We start from the raw sequence: 24,309 nt of genomic DNA on the forward strand, positions 1-24,309 counted from the left end.
TAATGGTCACTGAAATGAAAGCATCTTCGAAAATCCAGGTCATTTAATTGTTTCGATAAAACCAAAAATAAATAATCACACACAAACTCATAAAAATAGCGGGAAGAGATAAACAAATCATTTAATGGTGATCAGATATTATGGTTGTATGTATATATCTACTTATAAAACGCGTAGAAAGCACAGATAATCACAACAAATTGCTTAGATGACATTTGTTAAATTAAAAAAACAAGTTGCGAACATCTATTTTCATGGAACGGTCAAGAAGTCAACAAATCAAGAAGTCTCTTTCAGCCGGAAATATATCATTAGCCAAATTGTATATATAATCGAAGAACACACCCATGGGAAAACCGATTCTATATTATAAGTTATGATATATTGCCAAGCGTCAGAAAAAAAATCTCGGTGACTCAGGCCGGCTGTGTAAGTGAAGTTCACACGCGAAAGAAAAAATAATTCGGGGAAAATGGTAATTTTCAATATTTTCTCTCGAAATTTTTGTGGTCTCTCGCCAACTGTCAAACATTTTCATCTGCGCATGCGTTCACCAACAACAGCTGATTGACAACAAATGTGAGTGCAAGCGGGATAAAGATACTCAAGACCAGAAAACTCTCGATCTATTCATAAAAGTTGATTTGCTTATGCTTAAAATATCTATAGAGAGAGAACAAACAGAGAAAAAAATAACAAAAATAGGCTAGCATAAATGTTTGGATCCCGCTTTCATTTATCGGCATTTACGTTCCGATTTCGGTTTGTTTGTAAACACAAGTTTAGTGTTGAACAATAACTCTGGGATTTCCCTCTTTAAAACGATTTATTAAATACTTATATGAACCTCATTTCCTGTATATTCCGAATAAACATCTCAAAAAGTTATAGTTATTCATTACTCCTGCACGAAATTGTGTGTTGCAAAGGAAAATGTTTGAAAAGAAATGATTGATTTAATTAGTTTCTTATTTTATATAACCAGGTTTTGAAAATATCTATAAATTTTATTTAAATATAGTTTCTCCATGAAAATGAGTTTTTGAATTCCAACGACTTGTGGACATTTGGAATGCCTAATTACACCAAACAGGCTTTTCCCAATTTTAGAACCCATCCATGAGCAGACAAGCAAGCTCCAGATCCTAAGCTTTTCTTGGGCTAACATCAACATTTTCACGGCTGCCTCTGCGAAAAGCTGACTTTTCCTGCACAGTGTGCTTTTGTGGCTGATTCCTTAAACTTGTTCGCGTTGCTGATGGTCGCGTGTGAAAAATACAATAAAATACAACACTGAAAAGCCAGGAAAATCAAACGAACCAAGGCAATAATACCGAAATTATAAAGTGCAATGTTGATTTTCGAATAGGGGAAACTAATAACAGGCTATAGGGACACCGAGGAAAGCTGCTTTCACTTTCTTCGCAGTGAGCCATTAGAAATTTTTCACACTTTCCCATGTGTTGGTGCCGTAGTGAGCTGGTGTGTGTGCGTGTGAAGGCTATTACATATGCGGGGGTAGGTCAATCGGTCAGCTTTAACCTCTCGGAACGCAGCTAAAAACCCTAGGAAGACCTGAAATACTTAATGTAATTAATATGCCAGCAAGGCACAAAAGTATGCGTACATCATTTCCCAGGCGGGCCATCAAAAGACCATGAGCAAATTAGTTTTTACTGCCAAATGCGCGCTCTTGACCCCATTTCCGTCTACAGAGTTGTGTGATATTTACCCAAATGCACAGACAAGCTGACATTCAACCGCACTAATGTGTGATTGCGATTAGTTTGTTTTTGGGAAATACTCCTACTAATAACAAAATACAAGCGCAAAAGCAATAATAATACTTTTTTTTGGTAATTTAATAAAACATGTATTTTCCTTGCTGCAAAGGCCAAAAGCTCGGCTGCAAAACGAGCTTGCCAGTTGGAGAGAAAACGGGAGAAAGTCGCTTTCTCTCAGTCAAAGTTGATTGCCCATTTGACAGTTGGGTCACAAAAAAGTCGTTGCGACAACAAAGGAAAATGTAAACATTGCGCGTGTTTTTGTTTTGATGCTCTCTCACTCTCACATGCCTCGGAAAAGTGGGTTATATATAGGTAACGCCAGGAAATGCCGATAAGTTATCACTGGCGATGAAAATTCGTTGTCGGTGCACTCAAATGGAATTAAGCAAAATCCAATAAAGTGCTTTGTGGTCGGGGATTACCGAAAATATGTTCTAAAAACTAATTTGGGGGATGGTTAGAGAAATTTCGAGATTCTTTAAATGGAATGGGTTTTCCAACCGCGAGAAAATGTTTTCGATGTAATAAAATAAAATAAAAATAGTTTAGTGTAATTGAAAACTGTCCTAAGTATCCTGTTGTAAAACTACATTATGCTTTAGATCTACAATCCTCAAAACGACTCTCCACTGCAGACTAACAAACAAATGCCAAATTTTTACAATCCGCCGCTCTAAACTCGTCCAAACTAAAAACCATAAAAATACAAAAAAAAATCTAAGTCACCACCGTCGAATTTCTACAACTATTAAACCATTTTCTAAATACAAAACAAAAAGCTTTTCGCTTATTTAAGTGAGTCTGATTAAAATGTGCATGTCTGTGTGGCGACTGAGACCAAACACACCTGTTGCTGCGATGCTTTGACCGCGTTTCGCTTTTTGGCTTTTGGCAAGGAAAACGCTCAACGAATAGGCATTTTAAAGGAAAGGCAATAAATATTGTGCGTCCGAATGAAACTTCAAATATGAATACAGGTACAAGGACTTTTTAAATTTATAACTTGAAATAAAATTGTGATATATTTGGTTCTAGTACTGATAAGAGCTTTATGTTGCAAATTTGATTTTAATTAGAACAGTGGACTCTTTAAGCGGTTTAATGAACCATTAAAACATTCAGATATCTTAAAGAAAATTATACTTTTAATTATTAGTTATTACCTATGTCGACATTTTTTATAAGTTTGTGTGCATTATGAGCTAAGTTAATAACAGCGTAGGGAAGTTTTATTATTCCACTCACAAGTTACGAAAATTCCCCAATATCTCACAGTTTGATTACTAACTTTAATAACCTATTTCCGCCCCCCGTTGTGCCACACCCACCGCTAATCCCGCAAGGAGACCGTAAGGAGCAAGCCTCGTTAACACCGCAACAGCAACAATCGCCGCAGCAGTCAGAGCAACAGCAACCAATTACCCGACACGATGCCTTGGATAGTTCTAGTGCTAACAATAAACTAAATCATAAACACAATAACGATAAGGATAAGGATACCACTAGCGATAAGAACTGGGAGGCGGGCAGAGATTTATTGCCGGCCAGTGTTGTCATCGTCGATGAATCATGTGCCACGAAAAGTCAGAAACAACCAATCGAGCCGAGCATTGTTTCGCGAAGTGGAGCCACCTCCTCATCGCAACGTCGCCGGCAATTGCAATTCCAGCGGCAAAAGGAGGCCAAACTTTATGACCGTGGAGATGGGGATCGGGAACGCGAACGAGAGCGGGAAGCCTCGACCTCGACCTCAACCTCGACCTCCGCCTCCACCACCACCACGAATACTGTGATGGGTGGCGGGGAGCTGGTGAACTGTATAGCCTACGATGACAACACCCTGGTCATCGAGAGGAAACCCTCGCCCTCCTCCCCGTCCACCAGCCGGCGTTATCTGAAGGCCGAAACGCCGACGCGTGGCAGTCGAAAGTACAACCGCAAGTCATCGGCGAAAAGTGATTTGGAAGTGGTCGTTGTCAAACCGGAACACCATCATCAGCATCGATCGCCGACGATAACGCTTCCGGTTCCGGCTAACCCACTTACCACATCGGCATCGGCGGGATCCTCGCCCACGGGAGCGGGATTGGGAGCCGGATTGGGAACTGCCTCGGGAACAGTCCTGCAGCAAAGGTACATACAACTCCAGCTGGAGAACGAAAAGAAATACATTTTCCATGCAATGCAAGAGTTTGATTACATGGAACAAACTAGGCGTTCTGGGGCATAGTAAGTCGGAACCAGACCCCACAATTAACTATCGTACTCCTATCGTGACTCAATGTTGTCCCTTGTGCTCGTCGTCTTATTGTGTGTCTCATATGTCTGAAATCGCATGCCAAGTATTTAATGTGCCATTTGAAACCCGCATTAGGGACTTAGGGGATTCAATGTTGGGCTTAAATAGGCTTCCTCTGATCTCAATGCAAAAATACATTAGAGGTAAAGCGAAAATAACATGATACTGCTGCTTTATTTTTGAATAATTTACATCATTTGCTTGTCAGAGTCTCGGAATACATCTAGGTGTTAATTTATGACGCCTTAAATTATTCTGCCAAGTTAAGTCATAATAAGGTAAACATGTGGGTCATTAAAAGCAGAAAAGTTTGTTTGCTTATTGAGGAAATTCCATAAACTATTGCAGTTTATCATGAGTTTACACAATTTAAGCCACAATATGTGGGAAAGGAACTTTTCGCAAGTAATTTTTAAATTTATTATTAATGATATTCGGGAACAAATTAAAAAGAATGCATTTCAATTCATATTTGAACCACATTTTCAACTACGGAATTAAATTTGGAGAGAAACATAAAATGGGATATAGAAATGGAACACTTTACAGCTAACTGCTAAATTGAAATTTAAAAGGTCAATTATTTTAAGCTAGAGTTTAACTCCAGTCCAAAAATGTACACTATTTTGCCACACCCTACCCTGTAGAATAAATGGTTGATGGCAAGTGCATATCGAATATTTGATTAAGATAAAACATTAATTAAATGCATTTCCCTCCGTACCACGACAGCTGCAGTGCACTTGATCCGCCCGATGATCCGAATCAGCCCAGCGGGACCAGGAGGCGACCCACCAGCACCGAGCTCGCTCTCAGCAACGTCACCAGTCAGATTGTGAACAACGCCACCTACAAGCTAGACTTCAAGCAACGTCGTCGCAAAAGCAACAACGGAGGCAGTGAGTCAGGATCTCTAACCGGAATAGCCACAGGACCGGCGACAAGTCCCGCAGCAGCAGGACCAACCAGTTCCAGCGGCAAGCGGCGCAAGTCCAGTTGCACATCCTGCGGCGGAGGAGGCATCAGTGCCCCGCCCCCGAGACTAACGCCCGAGGAGGCGTGGCAACTGCAACCACAGAACAGTGTTACCAGTGCCGGCAGCACAAACAGTAGTTTCAGCAGCGGCGGCGGACGCGACGATAATAGTAGTTACAGTGCCGTCGGCGGCGACAGCAGCAGCAGCAATAGTTGCAACTGCGATATCACCGGTGATAACAGTACATTGCATGGTTTTGGCGTCGGCGACGTTTGTAGTTTTATCGCCGATTGTGACGACAATAGCGAGGACGACGACGGCGATCCGAATAACCAGGATCTCAGCTCGCAAACCCTGCGCACAGCGGCCATCGTAGCGGCAGTTGCGGCTGCAGCCAAGGAACAGGCCCAGGAGCAATCGCTCGCCGACTGCGAGAGCTTCAGCGATCGGCGGCAGGATGCCGATGAGGACGTCCGCATCATCCAGGATAGCTGCGGCGGCAACAACGACTCACTCGAAGACGTCGGCGAGGTGGACGACAACGCCGACGTTGTCGTGAGAAAGAACTCGAGGAATCGTCCCTCGATCAGAAGGACATGCAGGATAACCGAGGAGGACGACGACGAAGACGAGAACGCGGACTACGGTGATTTCGATCGGGAGGATCAAGAGCTAGACGACGAGGAGCCCGAGGGCACCACCATTGACATTGATGAGCAGGAACAGCAGCACGACCAAGGGGATTCCGCTGAAGAGGAAGACGACGACGAGGACGTCGACGAGTACTTTGAGGAGGAGGAGGACGACACGCAGGCCTTTTCGCCATTCTACTCCAGTTCCGCGGAGCTAATTGATAATTTTGGTGGCGGTGCGGGCAAGTTCTTCAACATTATGGACTTCGAGCGTGGAGCCTCCGGCGGGGGAGGCTTTTCGCCAAACGGCAACGGTGGTCCCGGCAGCGGAGATGTTTCCCGGACGGCGAGATACGACTCGGGGGAGGGGGATCTGGGCGGTGGCAACAATATCATGGGTAAGTCTCTGGCAACTTTAGAAGCATTTTTAGCAATGAATAATAAACTTATTAATGCGATCCTTTGAAGGCATCGATTCTATGGGCATTGCAAACATTCCGGAAACCATGAACGGCACGACAATTGGACCAAGTGGAGCTGGTGGCCAAAAAGGTGGTGCTGCTGCAGGTGCCGCCGGCCAAAAGAGACAACAGCGCCGTGGAAAACCGCAACCAGACAGACCACAACGAGCATTATTTTGCCTGAGCGTCAAGAATCCCCTGCGAGCCTTGTGCATTCGCATCGTGGAGTGGAAGTATCCTTTTCATTACTAGAGTTATATCAAAAAACATTTAACTTTAAATTTTAAATCCAAACACAAAATAATGTTTACTATACCTTTAAACCTAGTTTTCTATATAGTTTTTATCAAGTTCCTTTTAAAAAGATCCAAAATGTAACGAAAAGCCTAAATATGGTTATCCTTAACTTATTAACCTTTCTAGACCATTTGAGTTCCTTATTTTGTTAACCATTTTTGCCAACTGTATTGCCTTGGCTGTTTACACCCCTTATCCGGGCAGCGATTCAAACGTGACGAATCAAACCTTGGTAAGTCCTACCCATGTACTGGGTATTTTGAAATTATAAAAATATTATAATGGCTTACTAATGATTATGAATTTCTTTCATGTATATCTCTTACGTTCATCTCATGCACATCCGATTTACTCATGCCATAAACTCATAAATCCACCAACGAAACTATCCTTGAAATCCAAATTCTGAATCCCTAATACAAACATAAAACACATGCACTCCAAAACAAATCAAATGATACGAAAACCAACACCGAATAACAGGAAAAAGTTGAATATGTATTCCTAGTTATATTCACAGCGGAATGTGTTATGAAAATTTTAGCATATGGTTTTGTGTTACATAATGGTGCATATCTAAGAAATGGATGGAATTTATTAGATTTTACAATTGTAGTTATAGGGTAAGCATATTAAATATACCAGTTAAAAGCGCTTAGCGCCCAGGCCCACTGCGGCCTCGTTTTAACCATTTTCTATGTTACCTTATATGCAATTCAATCGAAATTGACCAAATCTGAAAAGAAAATCGTAAAACGAAAAGAACAGCAACCAAATTATCGAAACGAAATAATGTCCAGACTGAGACACGTATGAACTTTGTATGCCATACATTTTTCCAGGGCGATAAGTACTGCACTCTCCCAATTGATGAAGGACGCCTTTGATGTTAAGGCCCTACGTGCCTTTCGAGTGCTACGTCCACTGCGACTTGTATCGGGTGTACCAAGTAAGGCCATCATTGCAACATCGAACATAATCTAAAACGAAAGAATCCTAAATCCTCTGGCTTGGTAGAGCGGAAATCTAGGAACTACGGACGGATTCGTAGTTAAAATACTGCACAGAAAAAGTACAATAATTTTTATAGCAAAAAAAAAACCTTGAAATGAAAATGCTGATTGTCCGATAGATAGATGTTTTCGATTTTTCATTTAAATCATATGTACGATTATTTCTGTGACGTATTTTCTGCTTAACTTTGATTGTACGCACTAGATACTTAACCGCCCACCATGCTAATAACCCAATCGAATATTGGCAATACATAACGCTATTCAACAGGTCTACAGGTTGTGCTGAATTCAATTTTAAAGGCCATGGTGCCACTGTTTCACATTGCACTCCTGGTCCTATTCGTAATCATAATCTATGCAATCATTGGCCTAGAGCTCTTCTCTGGCAAATTGCACAAGGCGTGTCGCGATGAGATCACAGGTAAGCGGAGATCCCACCATCATAATCGAATCGTACAAATTTTATACGTTGTACGAATATCATTCAAATGTCTTGAATGCCACCAGATATGTCGCATTTCAAAATCAACGTCCACTGAGGTTCTATCACTAGTAGATTAGAGCGTGGAAATCGGTGGCTCTTACCACGCACAAGTAAGGAAATGCCCCGATCTCCGGCTAATCTTCTAGTCAATAAGCCTACAAAATCTATCAAAATGTTTGGGACAAGTCAAATATGCCAAAGAAGCGGCATATTCCGCAAACGACACTGCACAACAAGAAAACTTAAATGGCACCCCACTGAACACAACAGATTTCTCAGAGATATCACTTCATTCCATTCCATTTCACCACATTACTAATGCATAAATCCTAAACCAAACCAAATCCAACAAACCGGAATATAGGTGAATACGAAGAAAACATCCGGCCCTGCGGAGTGGGTTACCAGTGTCCACCGGGCTACAAGTGCTACGGCGGATGGGATGGACCAAACGACGGCATCACCAACTTCGACAACTTCGGCCTGGCCATGTTGACGGTGTTCCAGTGCGTCACCCTTGAGGGCTGGACTGATGTCCTATATAGCGTGAGTGAAATAGAGATTCCAAGCAAATAATTAAAGCTCAAGAATTCGCAAGAAAGAATTTGTATCTATAGATATATTCTAACCAAATCCTAATCTTCAGATCCAAGATGCAATGGGCAGCGATTGGCAGTGGATGTACTTCATTTCCATGGTTATCCTGGGTGCCTTCTTCGTGATGAATCTGATTCTCGGTGTGTTGTCCGGTGAGTTCTCCAAGGAGCGTAACAAGGCCAAGAACCGCGGCGACTTCCAGAAGCTGCGCGAGAAGCAGCAGATCGAAGAGGATCTGCGGGGCTATCTCGATTGGATTACCCAAGCCGAGGACATTGAACCAGACGCCGTTGGAGGTCTGATATCCGATGGCAAGGGCAAGCAGCCCAACGAAATGGATTCCACCGAGAACCTGGGCGAAGAAATGCCCGAGGTCCAAATGACTGAATCACGATGGCGCAAAATGAAGAAGGACTTCGATCGAGTCAATCGCCGAATGCGAAGGGCCTGTCGCAAGGCAGTCAAGTCCCAGGCCTTCTACTGGCTCATCATCGTTTTGGTGTTTCTCAACACAGGTGTCTTGGCCACGGAGCATTATGGCCAGCTGGATTGGCTGGATAATTTCCAGGGTATATGGAAAATACAAATAAAAATATTCTGTTGTAATAATTAACATTGTATATCAACATATATTTATTTAGAGTACACCAACGTGTTCTTCATCGGTCTGTTCACCTGCGAAATGTTGTTGAAGATGTACAGCTTGGGCTTTCAGGGCTACTTCGTTTCGCTGTTCAATCGTTTTGATTGTTTTGTAGTAATTGGCAGCATTACGGAAACCCTGCTAACGAACACGGGAATGATGCCTCCATTGGGTGTCTCCGTGCTGCGTTGTGTACGCCTCCTGAGAGTCTTCAAAGTAACTAAGTGAGTTAAAGCATTTATCAGTTGCTACGTAAATCTAAAATAATGCAAACCATTATTTACTTTTAGGTACTGGCGGTCTCTCTCAAATCTCGTCGCTTCCCTATTGAACTCTATACAATCGATTGCTTCACTTTTGTTACTGCTCTTCCTATTTATTGTGATATTTGCTCTGCTGGGCATGCAAGTTTTTGGCGGTAAATTTAATTTTGATGGCAAAGAGGAGAAGTATCGAATGAACTTCGATTGCTTCTGGCAGGCTCTACTCACAGTGTTTCAGGCAAGTTAATTTTGATTTCTAGCTTTAATCGCAAACGGAATGATATAAAGCAAGTTTTACAGATCATGACTGGTGAGGATTGGAATGCTGTGATGTATGTGGGCATTAATGCCTATGGCGGTGTGTCCTCCTATGGTGCCTTGGCCTGTATTTACTTTATTATTTTGTTCATATGCGGTAACTACATCCTGCTAAACGTGTTCTTGGCCATTGCTGTGGATAATTTGGCCGATGCCGACTCGCTCTCTGAGGTCGAAAAAGAAGAGGAACCTGTGAGTTTTAATTTTGTTCCCTAAGGAATCCACCTAAGATCTTTATTGAATATTTTAGCACGATGAATCTGCTCAGAAGAAGTCTCATAGTCCGACTCCAACAATTGATGGCATGGATGATCATCTCAGCATAGATATCGATATGGAGCAACAGGAACTGGATGATGAAGACAAAATGTATGGCGATAATATTTCTTTTTACAACAAATTAATGTTTAAATCAAAATACGACTGATATCAATGATTGTAATTGTATGCTTTTATAGGGACCATGAAACTCTATCAGACGAGGAAGTCCGTGAAATGTGTGAGGAGGAAGAGGAAGGTATGTCATGTTCAGTTCTATTAACCAACCCCTTACTAAGCTCAGTGTAAGAATTAAATATTATCTAAGAACCATATTTTAAGTACTTTAGCTTATGCTTAAACTTTATCAAGAAACTAACACCTATCGAAACCAAATCAAAAATATTTTCTAAAACAATGCCGCCGACGCCTACATCAATGCTGCTATTTTTCGGAAACCTCGCACACAAAAACAAAACAAAAACAAACCAAAACCATGAAAAAACACACAACACTTGCAATTATTAATCAAAAGACTCCAATTCCGAAGTATCAGCACGTGTCACTGCACGACCCCGGCGATTATCCGAAGTCAGCATGAAGAAGACTAAAAAGCCCATCCCGCGAGGCAGTGCCTTTTTCATTTTCAGTTACACGAACAGGTAATTCAATCAAGCAATCAATCAAACGATCCATCAGCGATCGACATACTACAGAAACACACCTCGCACACCCTTTAATATGGTCCATGTGTTTTGTGATTGGAGTTACGTTATCTTACACTGGTTTTCAACCGTTTGTTGTTTGCATGTGACAAACAATCGATAATAATTCTAAATCGAGCTGTATTTAAAGCGTATTGCGAATGTATATAATTTGTACAATTTTTAGTTTCGATAAAACCCAGTACGACGATGGTTATCTGTTTTATTTATTTAATTTTCATTGGTTTTGCATTTTGCTATTGAGGTTGGCCAACTTTAAGTATCAATATATTTTCACTCTTTCTGTTTAATGGAAGTATGATAATAAGTATATGTAGGTACAAACCGATCTTCAAATAAAATACATTTTTTAATAAGAACCTAAGTTTATTTTTAAGGTAGTTGTAGTTTAAATGTACAAATGGTTTTTGGACAAATTCTTATAAATGTGTTTATTATTTTTTCCAAATTGGCAACTTACATATATATACGTAATATATGATAAAATTTGTATTGCATATAGTGGATGAAGAAGGCATGATTACAGCACGACCCCGACGTATGTCTGAGGTTAATACGGCAACGAAAATTCTACCCATACCGCCGGGCACATCATTTTTTCTTTTCTCACAAACGAACAGGTTTTTATGTTTGAGTTTTATTTTCCCCCAAATATTGAAAGTCTCCGAAAATACTATATATATATATTTGTGTGTATGTGTGCGTGTGCGTAGATTATGTTTTTTTTTAAACATAATTTAAATAATCATGTATTTGTCCTTTTGTTTAACCATGTTTTGTATATTGTCATAAGAAATAATTTCCGGTTTTATTTTGAGTTTGATTAGACTATAGAAATCCATTTTGGTAGACAAAATTTATTTCCACTCTTAGCTGCTTTTTATTCCATGATTTTGTTTATAACTTGAATTGTAAAACTTCTAACTGCATGCTAAAAATATTTTTGTTTTTTTGTGATTTCACTTTTGTGATTTATAAAATTCTGGGAGCACGTTTCTTAACACTCTGCTCTACTATATTTCAACAGATTTCGCGTCTTCTGCCACTGGCTTTGCAATCACAGCAATTTCGGCAACATTATCCTGTGTTGCATTATGTTTTCATCGGCTATGTTGGCAGCAGAGAATCCTCTGAAAGCCAATGATGACCTGAATAAAGTAAGTAGCTCCAATTCCGACCAAAACTAATAAATCAGCGTCAAATGAACTAAAAAACTTGTAAGTTACGATTAGCAGATATTAGTTTTCACCTCTAGTAGAAACACGTTCCATTCGATGTTCTTCACAACTGTCCATTTGTTTTTGCAGGTGCTCAATAAATTTGATTATTTTTTCACGGCAGTTTTCACAATAGAACTGATTCTGAAATTGATTTCATACGGCTTCGTATTACACGACGGAGCCTTTTGCAGATCCGCATTTAATCTATTAGATTTACTTGTGGTCTGCGTGTCATTGATATCTCTAGTGTCCAGGTAAACGATAATCCATATAACTACTCTAACCCAGTAGTTGTGATACTAATTACTTCTGGAACATAAACTATAACGTCGATTTCAACTGCAGTTCGAATGCGATTTCAGTCGTGAAAATTCTACGTGTGCTCCGTGTTTTAAGGCCACTCAGAGCCATTAATCGTGCCAAGGGACTGAAGGTAAGAATTCATTCAAAACCTCTTCAATTTCGCTTCTTACTTTCTGACACATAATCAAAAGCTTCAACAGAAAATTGTTGTACTTCTTCTTTGAGTTTCAGTTTTATTATTTCAATTTTTAGTTCATTACGAAGAGCACAATCAATGATAATATTTATCTCAAACTAATATGCAAGTTAAACATTTTAAATGATAACAATCCCAACGAAGTGTTCTTGGGCCTTCAATTAACTTTAGAGTATGCCAAACAAAAAACCTTGAAATGCTGGGTGTAGGGTGCACCTCAATAAAGTTATGAAAATATAAATTAAGCAACATAAAAAGTATATTCAGTATACTACACACAGCTGACAAATATATTTCTTGATTTCGAGTTTTACTCGTAACACCCTAATGAAAATGGGCGTGGAATAGGAATGTATGGGCGTGGCTTGGGCATAGTGAACTCTATGTAATAACCCCTGATACTAAACACATGACCAGCAATATGTTCGCGCAAAATATGGAAGTCAGAAGCCAAAAATGCCTTACTATAATTAGACTTATATATTAAATAGTGTTTTTATTATAACTATATATCGTCGTATCACATACAGCATGTTGTTCAATGTGTCATAGTCGCTGTTAAGACTATCGGAAATATTGTGCTCGTCACATGCCTACTGCAGTTCATGTTTGCCGTAATAGGAGTCCAATTGTTTAAGGTATGATTTTAATTTTAAGTTCCCAATAGGATAGTATTTTATTAAGAAAGCAAGCGTAGGGAAACACTCCTCATTAATGATTAGAGCAGACAATTTAGTACCCTTCCACAATAAGGATATCGATTATTTAGCATTTAAGAATCTGTAAAAATTATTTTAGAACCAAACTACCGCATGGAACTTTCATTCGACAAAAAGTTCTAAGTTAATTTAGTTACTATAAATACAGCCTTATTAAAAAAATAGTTCAGTTTCTCTTTAAAATTTTAAAAATTCATGTTTATTATTGGGTGTAAGAACGAGCATTTTCTAAAATACTTCTAACCTTGTTGTTGTTTAAAATAAAATTTTTGTTTGAATTTTCTGCTACTAATAATGTCTAAAAGCTTATTAATTTGTTATGGGTTTCAAACATGTTGACTAATTTTCGTTTACTCTTGACTAAGAAAGTTAAATTGTACATATCAACAACTTTTGCTGGCTAGTATTGCTTATTAATGCTCAGCATAATATATTAAAATCAAGTCGGAAACAAAGATAAAGCAGGAAATAGTCTTATATAGGAAAAGTATTGCTGCAAAATAAATAGAACGTTATAGTCTTGAAGCAGGAATAAGAACTAAAAATACAATATATAATTCTAAGGACTCGTAGCATCCAGTTTTCGCGATCGTAACACAACTCACACGACTTAATACACATTATACCATTTATTATACTATCAAATCTTATATATTCCACACCCATTTTCTGCGTTTGTACACGTCTAATGCAACAAATTCACAATAGATATCGAAAGCCGATCATGAGCACACTTACACATACAGTATATACGCTATATACCTAATAGCACACACATCAGCACATGAGTTTTGGGTTTTAGCCATTAGCTACAAATCAGCAACCTACCTTGCACCCTAGCATCAAGGCCAATCCGTCCTATAGTGAAAATCTTCCCCGGTGTAAAGAACCCCAAGTTTGCGGACCATCAGTAACAACAACTCACAACTGCATTAAGATTGTAAACAACCTATTGAATCCACTGTAAAGTTAACCATAAGTTTTAAATATATCTGTATAAAAAATTGTTCTAAGGTGTTTCTTGCATTTAATAGATAACTTTTACTATGGATTCATAAAATAATAATTTAAAGTGTACTGATTTTATTTTTGATTTTTTATTATCTTTACCTTGTCAAGATAAACATTTTGATTTTATTTATAATTGTATTTTCTGTTTTATTATTTTTTCTGTAATTGTAAAAAATATAATCAAATATCACAAGATTTCCCAATATTTTAAACGTATTTTCTTCCCTTTTTCTCTCCTTGAACGTGTTTCGGTTGTTTTGAATTGAATTTTGCGAACCCAAAAAATGTCGTGTTTTCAATACTAATATAATGGCAACAAATTCATTTGATATCATCCAACAAATTGGTTCTGAAAAACCACACAAATTCTTGAATTAAAAATGAAAATATATTTCCTATTGTCATTCATACGTCAAAAATTCGAACAATAAACCAATTGGCCTACACTGATAAATAATTAAACTTCTGCAGTATGTGGTCAAGTGCGTTGTAGTCGCAATCAAAACCATTGGTAATATCATGTTGGTGACATATTTGTTACAATTCATGTTCGCTGTTATTGGAGTACAACTCTTTAAGGTAATTTCTTTTGAATTATATATAAAAGTCATTGATAAAGGGTATCTGAAGACAGCTTTAAGTGTGCGCTTTTATTTTTTAAGGGACCAACTATAAATAAAGAAAAATTGCGGCTTACTCTGTGTGTGCTTTGAATTTTGTAGATTCTTTTCGGTATTTGTGTGTAGGGTAATTCTGTATTGAAAGGTAACTATTGTCGGTGTGATATTTTTGGATTTGACTAAGTAGAAACCTTTCTCTAAAGAGAAGTCTAAGTCAAGTTTCTTACACATTTTCTTCATATTAAAAAAAAATTCGCTTCGCAATAGCTTGGTAAACGAAACAAAATTTCGAAGCTTTACCACCCAGCTCAGTTCAGTTCCTAGCTTTCCAAACTAACCTCTCAGGCAAAGTTAGCTCGCTCCTTGCCAACCCAATGTAATATATTTATATATTTTCCAACTTTTGTAACAATGTTTTCCAACCCAATAACCCTTGTTGGTGTCCCGTCTGTAAATAATGCTCTGTCCAATATAAAAAAACTAAAACCTTTGTCGTCCATCCAAAAGTTTTGAGCAGTGTATGTAAATGTGTTTGCATATGAAACACCCTGTAACTGTGTGCATACTTTTAAGCAAACATATGTAGAACTAGATAGTTTATCAAAGTAAAGCTTTTTTTGAACTAGGTATTAGATAATAGTCAGTACATTAAAGCAGTTTTAATGTTTGTGAACCCTGGGAAAGCAAACTCTATCGAATATTACTTGACGTTGAGATTGCTTTCCTTAACATATCACCTGTACCATTTCATTCGCTAATACTTTACTATCTTCTCGTCCCCTGACATCCCAACTCATATTCAAACCCCAAACCAAATACAGGGCAAGTTTTTCAAGTGCACAGATGGTTCCAAAATGACTCAAGATGAATGCTAGTAAGTATGCTTTATTTGTTAGTTATTGGTTTAGTTTTAATAAAAATAATATCTTTCAGCGGAACCTATTTGGTCTATGATGATGGCGATGTTCATAAGCCGCGACTCAGGGAACGGGAATGGAGTAACAATCGCTTCCATTTCGATGATGTGGCCAAGGGCATGTTGACATTATTCACGGTGTCCACCTTTGAGGGTTGGCCAGGGTAAGTCTACCTTAATACTATGTGTCAATATCCTTTTTATACATAATTTGACATTGCAGTTTACTGTATGTTTCAATTGATTCGAATAAGGAAAACGGCGGTCCAATACACAACTTCCGTCCGATCGTAGCTGCCTACTATATAATCTACATTATTATTATTGCCTTCTTCATGGTGAACATATTCGTCGGTTTCGTTATCGTCACTTTCCAAAATGAGGGTGAACAGGAATATAAGAATTGTGATCTGGATAAAAATCAGCGCAATTGCATAGAGTTTGCCTTGAAAGCGAAACCCGTTAGACGCTATATACCCAAGCATGGTATACAATATAAGGTCTGGTGGTTCGTCACGTCATCATCCTTCGAGTACACAATATTCATACTGATCATGATAAACACGGTAACACTGGCTATGAAGTTTTATAATCAGCCGTTGTGGTACACGGAACTTTTAGATGCTTTGAATATGATATTTACGGCGGTGTTTGCTTTGGAATTTGTTTTTAAATTAGCCGCGTTTCGATTTAAGGTAAGAAGAGCTAAAAAAAAAACAAAAATTTGTCTAATTAATACTTATCTACTTATCACAATACAGAACTACTTTGGAGATGCCTGGAACGTCTTCGATTTTATCATCGTTTTAGGCAGTTTCATTGACATTGTCTACTCCGAAATTAAGGTTCTTAAACTTATTACTATGAAAATTCTTGGTTCTAAATATTCTAAAAATATTTGCAGAGCAAGGATACCTCTCAGATAGCAGAATGCGACATTGTAGAGGGCTGCAAATCCACCAAGAAATCAGTAAGTTTATCAAAAATGTTCTTATAATATGTAGTTAAAAAACGCACTATTTCAGGCTGGTTCAAATTTAATATCCATCAATTTCTTCCGACTGTTCCGTGTGATGCGACTCGTCAAGCTACTCAGCAAAGGCGAAGGCATTCGAACATTACTGTGGACTTTTATTAAATCCTTCCAAGCACTTCCATATGTAGCCCTGCTAATTGTGCTTCTATTTTTCATTTATGCAGTTGTGGGGATGCAGGTAAGTCTTGTGTTTTAACATTTCTGGAAATATATATTTAACGAATTGCATTTTTTCAGGTTTTCGGCAAAATTGCTCTAGATGGTGGCAACGCCATCACGGCCAATAACAATTTCCAAACGTTCCAGCAGGCTGTTTTAGTACTCTTCCGATCGGCCACCGGAGAAGCTTGGCAGGAAATTATGATGTCCTGCTCGGCGCAACCGGATGTGAAGTGCGATATGAATTCAGATACGCCGGGAGAACCATGCGGTTCCTCAATAGCCTATCCCTACTTTATTTCCTTCTATGTTCTCTGCTCGTTTTTGGTAAGGATGCAAAACACTTCTCTATTCAATTGAATTTAAATAAGTTTTTCTCAGATCATTAATCTTTTCGTGGCCGTCATTATGGACAACTTTGACTATCTGACTCGGGATTGGTCCATTTTGGGTCCCCATCACCTGGACGAGTTTATTCGTCTTTGGAGCGAGTACGATCCGGACGCCAAGGGGCGCATCAAACACTTGGATGTGGTCACATTGCTGAGAAAGATCTCCCCACCACTTGGCTTCGGCAAACTGTGTCCACATAGAATGGCCTGCAAGCGACTGGTTTCCATGAACATGCCCCTCAACTCAGATGGAACGGTTCTCTTCAATGCCACACTGTTTGCGGTGGTCCGCACTTCGCTGAGCATCAAAACTGATGGTAACATCGATGATGCCAACTCCGAGCTGCGCGCCACTATCAAGCAGATCTGGAAGCGTACCAATCCGAAGCTTCTGGATCAGGTGGTACCACCGCCGGGCAACGATGACGAGGTGACCGTCGGCAAGTTCTACGCCACATATCTAATTCAGGACTACTTCCGGCGCTTCAAGAAGCGCAAGGAACAGGAGGGCAAGGAGGGTCATCCGGACAGCAATACAGTCACGCTGCAGGCCGGCTTGCGAACCCTACACGAAGTGTCCCCAGCTCTCAAGAGAGCCATCTCGGGCAATCTCGACGAGCTGGACCAGGAGCCGGAGCCCATGCATCGTGTAAGTTTGCAATAAAGTTTATATTATATTCATAATATTTTTGTATATATTTTAACATAAACATTTCTCCTTACTATTTCTTGCAGCGCCACCATACGCTTTTTGGCAGCGTGTGGTCATCGATCCGCCGACATGGAAACGGAACCTTCAGGCGAGGTGCCAAGGCCACTGCTTCGCAGAGCAATGGAGCCTTGGCGATCGGTGGATCAGCTTCCGCAGCCTTGGGTGTGGGCGGTAGCTCACTGGTCCTGGGGACCGTCGATCCCGCTGGCGGGGATTATCTATACGACACCTTGAACCGCAGCGTAGCCGACGGAGTGAACAATATAACGCGGAACATAATGCAGGCACGTTTGGCGGCAGCCGGAAAGCTGCAGGACGAACTGCAGGGGGCAGGGAGTGGCGGAGAGCTAAGGACATTCGGCGAGAGCATATCCATGCGACCGCTGGCGAAAAATGGAGGCGGAGCGGCCACTGTGGCCGGAACACTGCCGCCTGAGGCGAATGCCATTAACTATGAGTGAGTATGCGGGGGTGGAGGATTTCACCGGAGAAGCGGTCTGTAGGCCAATTTTTGAGTTGTCACCTAGCCATACATCAAAAAAAAAAAAAAAGATATTTAAAAACACGAAGCTCCATTACCATAATACTCGTTACTATGGCTTGCTGTTTAGTGAGTTTATCCATATTCTTATTGCCAACAATTAGCGTTTTCTGTTTTGTGGCATTTTGTTTGGTCACCTAGTGAAGAGCGCCCTAAAGTTTGTAATGGACAAAAGGAGCCGAGCCAAGCTCAACAACTGACTTGGCACCACCAAAATAAATACGAGTTTTCAATTAGTTGACTTAGCAAACTTAGTTGCAATCACAAAAAATACCTTAAATGCATACTTGTTGCCACATAAACTAGTGGATCTCAAGACAATTGAAACAGAAACGACCAACCTATTGAGCAAAAAAGCAAAACATAAACCAAACTTTTACTCAATCCCCGAACATTAATTTCAGCAACCGCAATCGTGGTATTTTATTGCATCCATATAACAATGGTAAGCCTAAAATGCTGCAAATTGCAATAATAAATTAAAACAAATAAAAACATAACAAAAACAACTACAGCAGTAATTGCAACAGCAACAACAAAATGCACTCCTTTTTATTAACATTATTTAATGTGTTTTATATTTTATTCCTTTTTAACCGGACAAAATTCTAAAAAAAATTCCGATCAAATTGGTTCGTTTGTTGTTTTTATACACTTCAAATTTGACCCTAACAAAAAAGCAACAACAATTTATTATAACACCAATCTAATTGTTTACGAAATGATTTGTTTTGTTTTACATCCGATTACGTAGCTGCTGCATTCCTATTAAACATATTGCAAATTAAAATGATGTACAGATTCTCGACCACTGCGTTCTAAGATTTGTTATTGCCTGCGGCATGTAAAAATGTTCAATACGACTTTTCAGGTCAATTGCAAAATCATAAACTAATCAGATGAGGCGGCCAAATGTTATATGTTCTTATTGTGTTTACCTGGCTGTTTTCTAATTGGGACCAAATTACATTAACTGAATCGAAAATGAAATTGTCATTATGTTTCACATCATTGTAGTACACATCGATTAGATTTTAAACCTAAATAGAATAGTAATTGTAGAACAAACTCGTAGCTTAGTAATATTGAGTGCAGCTTTATTTACAGCTAATAATTATAGTTCTATAGAAACGCTTCCGCTGCATTATAGTTCAAATCGAGCCAAACACACAAAAACATACATAAAGCCATTACCATAAGAATTTTTATTATTTCAGAAAAGCTAAAACACAGGTAAAAACGTATATTGTGTGTTCTGAGGGGAGAAAAGGATTATTTATTCGAGGCACTAAAATCGCATTAGATCGGAATGCTTGGTTTTTGAACAGATTTATAATTTTGTGAAGTATTTGTTTTCATTTAATGAAAGAGATTTTATTTCTTTTTTCCTATGATGCAGAAAAAGATTGAATTTGATTCTCGAATTGGCTAATCTATCTTAAATACTATCGATACCAATCTCCCCTTCCAAACTTCTTCCCAATAGCTATTGTGTTACCCACAACTTAAATGAACATAAAAACCCATTTCGAAAATTAGATCTTCCCAATATAACAACCACTAATAACCTTAGCGTATGTGGCTCCTTTTGTTAATTACAAACTAATGAACGGAACTAACCCATCAAAAATCATAAATTTTCAAGAAGAACAAATTCGCCAAGACAGGATACATTTTAAAACCAGTCAATTGTGTCTGCTAAAGTAATTTGTTTTTATAACTCTTTCTCACAAACATTTTTATTATAGCATAAGTGATTCGAGTTTAAAAACCACCGAGTGCTGAGTCTCGAACCCTGACCAAATTCTTCAGTGTCCAAAGAGTCTGCAAAGAGTTCGAATCAAGACTGGTTTCCCTTTCCAAATGGGAGTCCTTCCCAAGAGCGTTTTTATTTTTGTTTCATTATTTTCTGTTAAGTTTAAAATGCGCAAGAGAGAAGCAATTAAAACATTCCGTTGTCGGTAAAAATTATGATATTTCGTGAGTTCCTATATGAAAGTTCCCTGATAACAATATGGATTTAATGACATAACACCTACAACAAGAACAACAAACTACAACAAGTACCAGAAACAACTTTAGCAACAACAATCGTTTAACACGCAACAACAACAACAAGAGAGAACGAACGTAATTAAACGCATACCCAAAGCAAACCCGATATCGATGTCTATATATTCAATATATATAAAATTTCTTATATATATTTATTTTAAAAAGCCGTGATGTTGTGCCCATCTACTCATAAGCCTTGGCCTTGGCTTTATTGAGCCATATCCCTTACAAAAGTGTGTGCCTTGCGACCATATAAACCACATCTTACCACATATAATACTAACCAAAAACCGAATACTCAATTTGTATACCCAAGCTGCGAATCTGAACGTTGTCATCGTTGTAATTGTTACAGAAATATACTCGTACGTTTATGTTATCCTATGCTATGCGAAAAAAAAAATCTGCCAGAAAGTGTATTCCAAAAGTTCACTATTGTCTCTCAGTATTGTATTGTTGTCGCTTCCTTTTCTTTTTTGTGTGGGAAAACCATTGTCACCCGGATTGGGGCCTTGGGGACTTCACATCCCCTATACGAACATTAACTAACACACTGTGAATACAAAACATGCGAAAAAATTACCATAAAAGATGCTTAGATGCTACGCCTGCATTGTTTATAAAAAGTCTAGCTAAATTGCGTATACGTGTTGCCTAGTAATTTTGCAGAACATTGAGCTTTGCCCTTATCTAACCAATAACTGCTTGCTTAGCTTAGAAACAAACTTATAATTTTAATTGTGCTTATGATATTAACAATGTATGCAGATCGTGTATAAAGAGCTTGCAATGTCGAATGCTTAACTAACCAATAACAGTAATCATAATTATAAACAAAATAAAGAAGCTTGATGATTCTTGTAAGGCAAAAAGAACAGGTACATTTCTATTAAATGTAGAATAGTGATTTGATTAAACTCGATTTTATTGCAAAAACGTAAATATTTTCGAGAACTTATGTTATCATTTGATAATTTGTAATTTAATTTGATAATTTGATTTGTATTATATTAAAAAAAATATATTTTAAATAAAACCTCTAGTTTTTCTTTTGTAAATAAGTTAAAGAAATGATCAGCTTATAGATCATAATAATTGCAAGAATATTGCTTTATATATTTGATTTAATATTTTAAAGCGTAGGTTAGATTGACTTAAAGCATAAATACCTGGATCATCAAGCTCAAATAAAGCGTGTATAAAAATCATGCATATATCCACACCAAAACGATCAAATTGACTTACAATTGACCTAAAAATTTTCCTATTTTATGCAAACATGCAGTCTACGCACCCAATGGTGCTCTTCCTGGCCACGAACGCATGATCCAATCGACACCAGCTAGTCCCTACGATCAGCGTCGTTTACCAACTTCATCTGATATGAACGGCCTAGCCGAATCATTGATTGGAGGGGTAAGTACTCAAATACTAACTTATAAATCAGCATTCGACCAAAAGCATAATCGATCTCAAATTATAGGTACTCGCCGCTGAGGGATTGGGTAAATACTGCGACTCCGAGTTCGTGGGGACTGCTGCACGGGAGATGCGCGAGGCGCTGGACATGACGCCCGAGGAAATGAACCTGGCCGCCCACCAGATCCTCTCGAACGAGCATTCGCTGAGTCTGATCGGCAGTAGCAATGGGAGCATCTTCGGTGGATCCGCCGGTGGCCTGGGAGGGGCTGGTTCTGGAGGTGGGTTGGGCGGTAGCAGCAGCATTCGCAACGCCTTCGGCGGAAGCGGAAGTGGCCCGTCCTCGCTGTCGCCGCAGCATCAGCCTTACTCGGGCACTCTGAACTCACCACCGATTCCGGATAATCGTCTGAGACGTGTTGCCACAGTCACGACCACAAACAATAACAATAAGTCCCAAGTTAGCCAAAACAACTCGAGTAGCTTAAATGTTAGAGCTAATGCCAATAGCCAAATGAACATGTCACCAACTGCACAACCTGTGCAGCAACAATCGCCGCAAAGAGGACTGGGCAATCCCAACTACTCCTCATAGCACCCACATTGTAAGCTATACATACGGAATGTCTTCTTGATGGAACTTTAAGTGTGCATTCAGCGCAAGCTGAGGTTTATTGGCTAATTTATTTGTTATTTTTAGCGAAGAAAAACACATTAGTCTTAGCATCGGGAATTGTTATATTTGAATTGTTCGCACACACAAGCGGGAACCAAACCAACAAAACTTGTATAACTTGTATAAAGAAAATCAGCTAATTGTATATGTATAAATATATTAATGTTTTTGCCTTTTTGAGAAATCTATCGTGGGCCTTCGTCCTCTAACGAGCCAGAAAACCAAAAACCAACAACACTAAACTGAACAAATTAAGGGAAAATGTATATTTTTGGATAAAAAAAGAGGAAACCAACCTAAACTGATAACGTTTAACTTCTAATTAGAGATATAGATCAAAACCAAAAATATATAAATAAAAACCACACCAATATAATTGATTAGGTAATAATCACCAAAACGGAAATGAAATAATTATACATTAACATTGAACATTACATTATTGAGCGACAGTGTAATTACCTATTTCGATTTAGACGCATTTTATTTTTTAAGTATTTAAAATATGAACAATTTACGATAAAAGGAATTGTTTACAATATATGTAGCAGACATACATATATGTATAAAATTCATAAATGTAATAGCATAATTTCAAACTGAACGAGAGTCCCAAGCCCCCTTAAAAAGTAATGTAAACTGAATTTTAATTGTTATGATTGAATTTTTACAATAAAACCGAGAAAATGTGAGAAAATAAAAACAGAGTTTCATAAAAAGAATTAATTCACTTTCTTCCTGAATATTCATTTGCAAGAAGTGTTTGTTTTCGAAAATGATCATTATCGATCTATTCACGACCGTATGAACGTCGAGATCTGGAGATTTTTGTTGGGATTAAGTACTTATTTATTTATTTTTTTTCTTGCCAATTAGACTTATAGTCTGTCTGATATTTAAAAACCTAAAAAATCCGAAAAGGGGAAAAGGGAAGTACATATATAGAAAAACAAGCCAATTTCGCCAGTTAAAAATCTATTTTGCCTCAGCTGAAAATATCAAAAAGCATTTTTGTGTATAAAAAACAAACTAATTTAAATATATCTCTGGCTGTGAAAGCAACTTCAAAGTGACCTTCTGACTTTCCTACTTTTTTCAAAAAGTCCCGAGAGCGCGCACGTGTTAATCTGCCACACAAAGGATTTAGAGTGCCTCCCCCACAAGGAACAATAAAAAATAAACAAATAAGCCCGGGAACAACAGCAGGAGAAGCAGCAGAAGCAGCAGCAGCACCAGTCGAAAGTAGCTAGAATATTGCCATCGATTTTCTGTCTGGTGCATTTTCTTAACGCCACTTGGCCAGGCCCTGTGTTTTCCCCAATTTTCCCGCTTCTTTCTATGCTTTCCACTGGCTTCTGCACGTTGCAATTTGGCGCTGTTCTTCGGTTTGCCAATGCCATTGTTTGACTTGGGCTAATACGAGTATGACTGAGCCTCAGCTGCAATCGAAGGAGGAAGAGCTCGGCAAAGAAAGAGGGGATGTTGCCCAAGAGTGGGTGGAATCCAACTGAGATTTGCAAGGACTGGACGGGACAGGACAGCACTGGACAGGATAGTAAAAGGACACGCCACGCTGTG

The 24,309-nt window shown here is 38.7% G+C and overlaps 1 protein-coding gene across 10 annotated transcripts; it reads left to right on the forward strand.

The window, feature by feature from the left end:
* Positions 1-2,599: 2,599 nt before the first annotated feature.
* Positions 2,600-23,453, forward strand: LOC6613668 (voltage-dependent calcium channel type D subunit alpha-1). Of its 10 annotated transcripts, XM_002038102.2 has the most exons (33): positions 2,617-2,764; positions 3,131-3,920; positions 4,819-6,092; positions 6,163-6,388; positions 6,579-6,684; positions 6,936-7,075; positions 7,295-7,401; positions 7,737-7,889; positions 8,317-8,498; positions 8,599-9,118; positions 9,191-9,416; positions 9,483-9,693; positions 9,756-9,965; positions 10,024-10,142; positions 10,232-10,290; positions 11,259-11,376; positions 11,784-11,913; positions 12,064-12,230; positions 12,322-12,409; positions 13,006-13,113; positions 14,677-14,784; positions 15,647-15,699; positions 15,759-15,905; positions 15,965-16,436; positions 16,503-16,586; positions 16,646-16,711; positions 16,767-16,955; positions 17,015-17,263; positions 17,318-17,977; positions 18,064-18,497; positions 18,986-19,026; positions 21,922-22,052; positions 22,120-23,453. In XM_002038102.2, the coding sequence occupies exons 1-33, from the start codon at positions 2,755-2,757 to the stop codon at positions 22,648-22,650; spliced, it is 8,109 nt and encodes a 2,702-aa protein (XP_002038138.2). In that variant the 5' UTR covers positions 2,617-2,754; the 3' UTR covers positions 22,651-23,453. The 10 variants fall into 10 exon arrangements, 8 of the variants coding, with proteins under 8 accessions (XP_032573437.1, XP_032573439.1, XP_032573432.1 ...); XM_032717517.1 differs by lacking the exons at positions 11,259-11,376; positions 14,677-14,784 and adding an exon at positions 10,567-10,693; XM_032717526.1 differs by lacking the exon at positions 14,677-14,784.
* Positions 23,454-24,309: the final 856 nt, after the last annotated feature.

This window comes from Drosophila sechellia, chromosome 2L (genome assembly GCF_004382195.2).
Source record: "Drosophila sechellia strain sech25 chromosome 2L, ASM438219v1, whole genome shotgun sequence".
Classification (NCBI taxonomy): domain Eukaryota; kingdom Metazoa; phylum Arthropoda; class Insecta; order Diptera; family Drosophilidae; genus Drosophila; species Drosophila sechellia.

Coding starts and splice junctions, on each gene's coding strand:
- LOC6613668 (XM_002038102.2), top strand. Junction 7,402..7,736: donor ACTTGTATCGGGTGTACCAA/GTAAGGCCATCA, acceptor GCTATTCAACAG/GTCTACAGGTTGTGCTGAAT. Junction 16,712..16,766: donor GCAAATCCACCAAGAAATCA/GTAAGTTTATCA, acceptor GCACTATTTCAG/GCTGGTTCAAATTTAATATC.